Source organism: Myotis brandtii, unplaced genomic scaffold (genome assembly GCF_000412655.1).
Source record: "Myotis brandtii unplaced genomic scaffold, ASM41265v1 scaffold583, whole genome shotgun sequence".
Classification (NCBI taxonomy): domain Eukaryota; kingdom Metazoa; phylum Chordata; class Mammalia; order Chiroptera; family Vespertilionidae; genus Myotis; species Myotis brandtii.
Window position 1 is genome coordinate 389,026 of NW_005370191.1, and position 10,371 is coordinate 399,396.

Here is a 10,371-nt window from a genome sequence, read left to right on the forward strand (position 1 = left end):
GGGTGGAGCCCCGCCCACCTGGTCGTACCCGCGGGGTCCCGGTGCCGAATGGACACCGCCTGGGTGGTGGCCAGGATCTGTGATCTGTGGGTCCCTCCTCCAGCTGCTTCTCCACGGACACGCACTGGTTCTCGGGCCCACGCTGCGAGGTGTCTGTTGCCTGGAAGGCACTGGTTGGGGGCCTAGCGGGGGCCGCGGCGGTGCTGCTGCTGCTGGCGGCCCTCGGCATCTTCGTGGTGCGTTCCCGGAAGAGGCGCGGCCAAGGCGGAGTCTGGTGAGCGCTCTGGGGGTTGCGGGTGAGAGTGGCAAAGGGGTCTCAGACCCGGTAGCCCTGCCCTGACCGTGAGTACCCTGAACCAGGTCCTGGGACGACGAGGACGACAGGAAATGGTTCGAGATGTGTGATGACAACACTGTGGGGACTTTTATAAACTTGGGCTTCGAAGACGACAGAACAGGTGATCATGCCTCCCGGAGGAGCAGGGCAGGGGCTGGACAGGACCCAAAGACCCCGCTTGCCCAGGACAGACATATACCTCCTACTGGGGAGCTTACCTCCTGCTTGCCCACGCCCGTCCTGCGGAAGGCCAATGTCTTGCACAGGCCGCCCTAGCAGGGCAGCCAGAGGGGCACAGGGGCCCCTGAACCCTGCCTAACTCACATTTCCTTCCCTCCACGTGATTTTTCCTTCTGCTTTTCTCTCAAGTCAAGGAGGAAAACTTCCACGTGGCCTTGGAGACTGTGGACACCAGTAAGCAGGTGAGGTGGCAAAAGGGGGATGGATGGTAAGGAGCTCTCCACAAGGGCAGGGGGCTGAACGAGAACCAGGGGGCAGAAACCTCCCAGCCAGTCTGAGCCGGGTGGCTCCCTGTTCTCACTCCCGCTCTCACATACTCTGGTAGGTACACATCCAGAGACCTGAGGTGGCCTTGTCCCAGCTGTGAGCTCTGCATTACCCCCTCCGCACTGCCCCAGGCAGCAAGAAGGAACCACCTGCACCGTGTCCAGTTCCAGAGATGGCCCAGGTCTCATGCCGCTCCGTGTCCTGGTTTTCTTGGGCAAAATCTGACCGTCCTCTGACCTCCATCCTTCTCCCACTTTGGGTGAAACCCATCTGGAGACCCAGTTCGGACCCAGGCACTTCCTCTGTCGGACCTTGGGGAAATCTGTTAACTTCTCCAAACCTGTAGAATTCGCATAGCACACTTGTTCTGATACCGGTACAGTTATTGTGAAAACCAGAAGTGCTCAGTCGGTTTTCTATCCCAATACCCCTTCCTGTGTCAGCCCTCATGCTTAGATGGCTTCTCTCAGATCCGCAGTCCCCGCATCCTTGGCTGGGTCTCAGGCCTTAGTCTTTATTTTTCTGTGAGCATTCCATTCTGCCTATTCCTCACCTTCACCTTAGCCAGCCCCCGAACCACCCCAGCCTCCTTCCCTCCTTAGAGAATTCCCTGCCATAGCCCTTACTCCCATTCTTTTACTTTGTCTCCCCCCCGAAACCACTTCTTAAACCACTTCTCCCCATATCCCAGCCCACAGCCCTGATCTCCTCCCACTCTCTCCCTCCCCATCCTTGTACCCTCAGCCCTAAGCCCTTACTCTCCACCTCAGTGCCCCAGTCCTAAATCTTCCTTTCTCCCCCAACGCCCCTGTCCCTAGTTAGGTACAGATGCCCCCGTCATCTTAGAACCCCCCAGCTGTGTTCCCCAGGCTCTCGTCCCCCATTCTGAGGTTCCATCCCTTCCTCTCCTTTCTAAGGGCCCTGGATACTTGTGGGGGTGGGGGGAGGGTTGGGACATGGGTTCCCCCAGGTCGTCAAGGCTGAAGGGAAGTGGTGGAGAAGCTCCCTCAGTCCCCTCCTCCTCATTCCCCTCATTCTCCCTCCCCTCCTCACTGCCTCACCCACCTTCTACCCTCTTCCCAGCTCTTCCTCCTCCTCACTCTGTACCTGCTTCCACCCCTGTCTCTGCAGTAACCTCTGAGGCCAGAAGCCCAGCCTCCTAGGCAGGGAGGTCTCTTTTGGGGACAGGAAGTCTGCAAGTCTCCAATTCTCCCTTGGAACACAATATAACATTTATTGCAAAAGAAGCTGCTCTGTGTCTCTTCTTCTCACTTCCTGGTGCCTCCACTTGGTTGGTAAACAGGGACATCTGGAGGAGATGTTGTAGGAGAGCCGGGGAAAGCTAGTTTTCTCGGGAAGGACGGGGTCCCTCATAGGGAACATAGAGATTGGGAGGCCCATTGTCTTAGGGAGTGGGAAGCCTCTCCATGGGGGCCTGTTGGGATTTTGATCTGTACTCTTCCCTTCTTGACATCAGGAGCTTAGGGCTGGGTCAGAGAGGTGGGCAGTCTGGACTGGGTGCACTGCCATTTGTGCCGACGGGTGAGCAGGGCCTCCCCAAAGACCTTGAGCCTCGAGCCTCCCCAAGCCTGGGTGGCAGACACACTCACACGAGGGCCTGCCACACCTGGGGCTTGGGCCCTTCTGTTCCCCCTATTGTGGGTAGCGAGGCCGGCTGGACTGGGGCTGAGGATGGCCGGGGCTGACCATGTGAGGTTTTTTTGGGTGCGAGTTTGGGACAGGTTCCTGGGCCATTTTCCCAGGACTGTCAAGGGACTGGCAGTGGCCAGGGGTGGAGACCAGGACCATGAAACCTCAGGTGTGAATGGAGCCCCGCCCAGGAGAGGGACTGGTGGTCATTGGCTTTGGGGAAGGTGTGTGCTTCTTTGAAAGGGGCCAGCTTGAGGTAAATGATGGGGAAGGAAGGCTGGAGGAAAGAGGGGCCTCTCAGGGATTGGGGTGGAGGGTCCTTCACTCAATCCTTCCTGTTGCTGGCTGCTCCCTCCAGAGTTTGTCACCCCTACCTCCATAGTCACCCTCTCCCTGGCATTTCTTGGCCCCTGTCACACATCACACCCCTGGCTTCCTGTCCTTCCCTCTGGCCCTGCCCCACCTGTGACTGGCTTCCTGGAAAGACCCAGGCTCTGGGTGGTCAGCTCTCCAGGAGTTAGAGGGGAGGAGGATTGACAGGCTTCCCTTTGTACAACTCCTTGTGGTCACTATGCACCACCCACCCAGCCCCATTACTGCACCCTCACCCCGGGCCAGGAGCTGTCCTTCCCCAAGGCAAAGGTCTCCGGGGTCCTTTTTATAGCTGACCCCTCCCTGGGAGGCGCTCATTTCTGGGTCTCCTGACGGGGAAGATCCTGTAGCCAGGGCCCCTGCTCTCTAGGAGGGGCTGGTGATTTGGATCTTGCCACTGGCTCTCTGGCTCTGGGCACCCACCACTGCCTCAACACCTGGTGAGTGAGACCCAGCCTGGCCTGGAGCTCTTTGGCATGTGCTGGCCTCCCTACTTCCCCCTCTTCCTCCCTTCGCAGGGGATGGTGCTGCCAAAGGGCTGGGCACCAACCATGACCTCACCCTACCGTTGGGATGCTAAAGCGGTCACCCTGGAGACCTGCGGGTGCAGAGGAAGGGGCATGGCCTGTGCGTGTGCAGGTGATGGCCAGCACAAAGCCCCTGGCCCAGGGGCTAAGTCGGGGCTGGAATCTATCCCCTCTGCTCTGCAGGCTTCCCCTGGGAGAAGAGGGACTTTTTCTTTACCTAAACAGGGGGCTGCTTCTGCCCGGAGGGCCAGGGCTCTGACCTCACAGATGTACTCACTGTACAGGCTGCCAGCCCTGGGAGTGAAGGAGTCCACAGCCTCCCTGCTTGTTTGGGGGAGAGCCTCAGGGGCCCCTGGGAAAGCCCCTCATGAATGAAGAGATGAGGGGCAGACAGGCTCTGGAGTCCTTGTTGAATCTTGTCAGGGCGATTTGCCTGGGAAGCGACAGATTACAAGCTGATTTCCAGTGGGTCCCCTCATGCAGAACAGAGTCTCTTGATTCCCCAGAGGCGGGAAGAGTTCTGGGGAAGGGGTGGGCAGGGCAGACACTGGGGCAAGGGGCAATGGGGGATGGAGCCCAGGGCCCTAGATAGAAGAGGCAGCTCTTGAGTTGAAGGACCTGCAGGGTGTGTGGAGAGGGATGGTGAGTGGGCAGGGCCTATGCAGGAGGGAATGTAGGCCCTTGGAGTCCACTTCAGCTTGTCATGCCCTGACATACCTCCTTTTCCCCTACCCAGACATGCTGGGGGGCAGTAGCGCAGGCCAGGAGGAGCTCAGGGGAGAGGAGTGAGGGCTGTGAGTATAAAGTGTGTGGATTTAGGGACATTATAAAAATACATTAATACAGATATATTAGCTTTAAGGTAATAAACAGAGAATAGGAAGCTATAGGAGGGGAGGGGAGGACACCGATCTTAGGAGGGTCCTCCCTGTCCCCACTCCTTGAGCAGATTCTGAGTCACTCTTTGGTCAGATTATCTGAGGAGAGGGATGATGATGGTCGTGGTGGTGATGATGATGATGATGATGGGCCCAACAGTCAGGAAGTGCACAGCTTCTGTGTGTCCAGCCATGATTAGAGACAGTCACCCTCAGAAGTAAAGGCTCCTGCCGAACCGGTTTGGCTCAGTGGATAGAGCATCAGCCTGCGGACTCAAGGGTCCCAGGTTCGATTCTGGTCAAGGACATGTACCTGGGTTGCGGGCACATCCCCACTGGGGGGCGTGCAGGAGGCAGCTGATCGATGTTTCTAACTCTCTATCCCTCTCCCTTCTTCTCTGTAAAAAAATCAATAAAATATATTAAAAAAAAAAAAAGAAGTAAAGGCTCCTGTTCCTAAGGCATTGACACAGATGAAACCCTTAGCATGCAAAAGAGTCAAAACGCATCTATGATAAGTGCAGAGAGCTGTCAGGGGCGGGGAGGTTGGGCACATAGGGCCATTCCAAGGGGACTCCAGCAGGTTTGATGGTACCTGGAGGCCACCTGCCCCCACTCACAGAGGGCTCCGCTATTTACAAAGCCATTCAGAGCAGGTAGTTCATATGACTCTCACAAGGAAGACTGTGTAAGGAAGTGAAGACAGACAGGAAATTGAGGCTCAGAAAGGGTGAATCACCTACCTGGGGCCACACAGCAAATAATTAACTTGACGTTAGCCATTTTAACACTAGGTTGGTTTGTGCTGCCCCACCCCCACACTGGAGGACCTCGGCCCTCTGCAACACTCCCACCCTCTGAATGTATTCTGGGTCCTCAGGGAGGGGTTCAGAGGTCGGGTCAGAGACCACCTATGGCATCTGTAGTTTTCTGTGTTCCTAATCTGCACCCTCCTCTGGGTACTCCAGTTCACCACGAGGACTGATGAGGTTTTGGACAAGTAAACAGTAAGGAGAAAGAATGGCAGTCTGAGAAGGTAGGAAAAACACATGCGTGGCTGTGCAGGGGAACTGAGCAGAGTGTAGGGTGCCTGGAAGGCAAGGGAGCAGGTACCGAGTGGGCACGAGGTTTGGTGGGTAAGGTCAGTGGTGAGGGAACATCTTTGGGTGACAGGAGCATTAAAGCCAAGTGGAGGCTTTTAGACAAGAGAGGCCCTCCTTGGGTGGGTCACCCCTGCCAGAGCAGATTTGGAGAGAGGCACCGAGAGCCATCCTGGCCTGACTCCAACTCCCCTGGAAATGGAGAGGAAGGGTCCATTTGATGATGGGCTGTGGAGGCACTAAGGCAGGTGGTCTTAGATCCTGCGTGATGGGAGGGCAGGGGCCTCTTTTTGGTGGTTGAAAATGGCCTCCAGGTGGGCCTGTTGAGTTTGTGGTAACCATGGATTTCTGGGTGGAGCTGTCCTGTAGCCTGGGGCTCAGGAGGGAGCACATGAAAAGAATTCTCCATTCTCCATAAGCTGCAGGGGCCACAAAGTCCAGACAGTGCCAGATCCACGTGAGGACTGGAGGCTTATCTTGTTTTGTGTACATCAAGTTCCAAAGTGCTCACAGTGAGGCTGGGGGAGGGGGCTCCTCAGGCTGGCAGCAGGGGACAGGAAATGTCCTGGAGGGGCTGGGGCAGGAACTGAAAGGGGTCAGAGCTCTATAGCCTAGAGCCGCGGTCGGCAAACTGCGGGTCGGGAGCCACATGCGGCTCTTTGGCCCCTCGAGTGTGGCTCTTCCTAAGCCTTAGGAGTACTCTAATTAAGTTAATAACAATGTACCTACCTATATAGTTTAAGTTTAAAAAATTTGGCTCTCAAAAGAAATTTCAATCGTTAGTCTGTTGACTAATGAGTTTGCCGACCACTGGAGAGAGGTGAAGGTGGAAGTAAAAATGATGGACAAGTACAAAATTGGGTAGAGTGTGGTAATGGTGAGAACAGATTTGTTCACAATAGACAAAGGCGCAACCTTTGAACCTTATGTGATATAAATTTAGAGTGGTTAAATGCAAGTGCTATTTTATACGATAGTAATAAACTTACTCATTCAGCAAACACTCCCCGACCTGGCTTGACCTGGCCGGGGGCTGGGAGCTTTGAATGAGGCAGAATGAATAAAGCGGTTTATCGTTGAGTTTTTTAGATGGGGACATGAGAATGGTACAGAAAGAACCACAACCCCAGCCTGAAGGCTCGGAAAGGGGCCCAGGATGATGGAGGAATGTGGAGACGGGCCACCGGGGCTGCTGCTGCCTGGGCTGATGGGGGAGGCTGCATTAGAGTTTGGAGGGAGAGGTGGCATTAGAGTTTGGTGGCTGTTGAGTAGTACAGGGAGAAAGTATCAATAGTTACTCAAAGGCCTTAATGAATTCTGAACCAACAAAGCCATACATAGCTATAAAGAGAATTAGAATATTGATTTAAAAATTCCCTAGGGTACAGCAAATTGGGAAGCCACACTGACCCTGTAGTCTGGCTATTATATTAATCATCAAAATTGCTGATGTTCATTGAGGGTCCGCTCTATGGGAGCCACTGTTCTAGATATCTATGATCTCATTTAACTTTCCCAACAATCTAGGAGGAAGTGCTGTTACTGATTTCTGTTTTATACTCGGGGAAACTGAGGCTCAGAGATGCTAAATTACGTGTTCAAGGTTGCCCATCCATTAAGTGGAGGAGGCAGGGTTTACACCCATGCTGCCTGGCCCCAGAGCCCGAATTCTTTACCACTTGCTATAACCCGGGATGTCCATGTGAGTTAGTTTCCTATGGCTGCTGCAACAAATTACCACAAACTTGGTGGCTTCAAAGAACATACATTTATTTCCTCACAGTTGTGGAGGCATCATCAGGGCCACTTCCTCCATCGAGGGGAGGATCCTTCCTTGCCTCTTCCAGCTTCTGGCTCCTGCGTTCCGTGACTGTGGTGGCGTAAACTCCAGTCTCTGCCTCTGTCTTCACATGGCCTTCCCTGTGTGTCGAATCTCTCTTCTTTCTTTTATAAGGACACCAGTATTTGGATGTAAGGCCCACCCTAAATCCAAGATGATCTGCTCTTCATATCCTTAAGTACATCTGCAGAAACCCTATTTCCAAATAAGGTCACATTCACAGGTACCAGGGGTTAGGCCTTGGGCATAGCTTTGGGGGGCACAGTTCAATCCACTACGTCATGCTTTGGCAGCAGCCAGGTGCTCTCTCTCCAGAAAGGCAGGGGGACCAGGGGCAGGTGGCACCAAGAAGCCCATCCACTTGCCACAAGTGGGTGCAGGGGAGAGGAAAGAGCCAACTCTGCCAGGTAGGAATGACCTTACTGAAAAGGAGACAGGCCCAAGCCACTGAGCTTGTGCGGAGCAAGGCTGAAGGTGCACCCAGCACTGGGTGACTCAAGCACATCCCAGTGGCTACACTGTTTCTCTAGTACCATGGTCGGCAAACTGCAGCTCGCGAGCCACTGCTCTATTAGAATATCCTAGAACTAGTAGCCCGGTGCACAAAATTCAAGGACATTAAAAGGGAATTAATTGCCCTAACCGGTTTGGCTCAGTGGCTAGAGCGTCGGCCTGCGGACCAAGGGGTCCCAGGTTCGATTCCAGTCAAGGGCATGTGCCTTGGTTGCGGGCACATCCCCAGTGGGGAGTGTGCAGGAGGCAGCTGATCGATGTTTCTCTCTCATCGATGTTTCTAACTCTCTATTCTGTCGCCAACAATGACTTCTTTTGGCTTCAGAGGTACTTTGTTCCAATAGTTGGTCTTTAAACATATTCTCTCCTCCCTGCTGTCAGGGCCAGGGTGCAGGTGAATAGGATTGCTAGCTGGCAGGCCCCTGACAGCAAACTGGCCACCTGTCGATTCCGTGAGGAAAGGGGTTCCCTCCTTCCTCCTGTCAGGGTCCAGGGTGCAGGAGAATGGGGTTCCTGGCTGGCAGGCCACTGACAGCAAGCTATCCAACAGCGGATTCTGTGAGGAATGGGGCTCCCTCCTTTCTACTGTCAGGGTCTGGTTTGAAGGTCAGCCATGCCCCCTGTTGGGCCAGACCCAGAGTTCTACTATGCCGTGGCCTCCACCTCAGCAACCCAGGACTGACTGCTGCTGGGCACTCCTGGTGCTCTGAGGGTGAGTCCTTCCCTCAGGCCACCCGGGAAACAGCTGGGGAGGGCACAGCCCTGGGCAAAATGACCCAGGATTCAGTGGGTCCATGCTCCGAGGGCGGGTTCCTGCCTCAAACCCCACCCTCACCGGAAACAGCTCCGGGAAACAGCTCGGGGAGGGTGCAGCCCTTGGCAACGCGACCCAGGATTCAGTGGGTCCAAGCTCCGAGGGCGGGTTCCTGCCTCAAACCCCACCCTCACCGGAAACAGCTCCGGGAAACAGCTCGGGGGAGGGTGCATCTGTTGACAAGACAACTCCTGCAGGACTGACTTCCTTCCACTTGGTTGCGTTGGTTCTGGTCGTGATGAACACCACCCAGGGTTTTTATATAAGTAGATGAGCAGGGTGGTCAGGGCAACCATCACTCATCACCATTTCCCAGGGGAAATGAAAGTTCAGAAAGGTCAGCTGCATAAGACCCCCAACAGTTGTGTAGCTGCTGATCCTAGAGGCAGGCCCAGACTCCCATCCTCGAATCCAGCTGACTGAGTTCACCACAAGCAGAAGTGTGCTTGGAGGTGGCAGAAGGGGGCAATCTTGTAGTACAGTGGCGGTCTTCACACTTCTTGTCTGAAGGTGCCTTCCAGGGCCTTTCCCCAAGAATGCCACATGTGAAAGACTTGCCCACAGACCAACTGCCTTACTCAAATGATTATCTTTTAAAGAAAAAAATCTAAATACAGGTATTGTGAAGAAGCAATAAAAACTGCAAACAGGGCAAGAAAGTACCAAGTTTTACTTGTTTGGTAGGAGAGCTGGTGTCTTTGATGGCAAGTGTGGTTGCAACCCTGGCAAATTATTTTCATTAAGACTTTTGACCACAGGGGTGTGGGGAACTCCAGCGTGGGAATTACCAGTGAGTGACTTTCCCTGAGTTCTCCAAGGTACAGGGCACACCTGACTTTTTTAATAGCATGTACGTTTTATTGTTTTAAACATTATAACATGAATGCATATTTGTTGGAGAACATTTAGATAATATAGACAAACAAAAGGAAGAAAATATCGTTTAACCTTACCACTCAGATAAACATTGTTAACATTTTATTTCTGAATATGTAGTTAGATTTATTCTACCGGAAGTTCATTTTTTAATGGCTGATCAATATTCCATTCTATGGAATGCCATAGTTATCTAACCAATCTCCCATTCTTTGATTCTTGGACATGTCCACTCTCCTTTTTTTGCTAGAATAATTAATGATATAATAAATATTCTTTTATAAAAGTTTTTTTAATCTGCATCAGATTACTTTATTTTGGAATCAATAACTAAAAATGGAGTACTTAAAATGGGATGCCTTGCCCTGGCCGGTGTGGCTCAGTTGGTTGGAGCTTCTTCCTGTACACCAAAAGGTGACGGGTTTGATTCCTGGTCAAGGCACAATCTCAGGTTGAACCCCAGGTTGTGGGTTCAATCCCCAGTTCAGTCGGTGCACATGCGGGAGGCAGCCAATCAATATTTCTCTCTCACATGGATGTTTCTCCCTTCCTTTCTCTCTCTTTCCCTTCCTCTCTCTTAAAAAAATCATTAAAATTTATTTTAGAATAATAAAATAAAATGGTATGCCTCTGTCTATGGTCCCTGATATATATTTTCAAACCATCCTTTAGAAATATGATACCAAATGAATGCCCATTGACATCCTATGAAAATGTCCCAGTCAACACTAGCTATTATTATCATCTAACATCACTGAAGGGGTGCAATTTGATAGGTAAAAAATAAATAGTGTCTTGCTTTGTTTTGAATTTCTCTGCTTACTGGTGCATTTGATTTACTATTTTCTTCTCGTATTCTTATTGGCCATTTGAGTTTCTTTCTTTGGAAAATTTCTGTGCCTTTCTTTGCTCAGCTTCCTAGTTGAACATCCCTGATCCTGAAGGTTAACTTTGGGA

The 10,371-nt window shown here is 52.5% G+C and overlaps 1 protein-coding gene across 1 annotated transcript in view; it reads left to right on the top strand.

Annotated features, from left to right (window-relative positions):
* Nucleotides 1-2,091, top strand: part of LOC102248982 (mucin-3B) — a 5,557-nt gene extending 3,466 nt beyond the window's left edge. The window contains exons 7-10 of the mRNA XM_014550146.1: nt 104-274; nt 361-458; nt 707-759; nt 903-2,091. Coding sequence (XP_014405632.1) covers nt 104-274; nt 361-458; nt 707-759; nt 903-944 — 364 coding nt within the window. The 3' untranslated portion in view covers nt 945-2,091. The remainder of the gene's footprint in view (nt 1-103; nt 275-360; nt 459-706; nt 760-902) is intronic.
* The last annotated feature ends 8,280 nt before the right edge of the window (nt 2,092-10,371 follow it).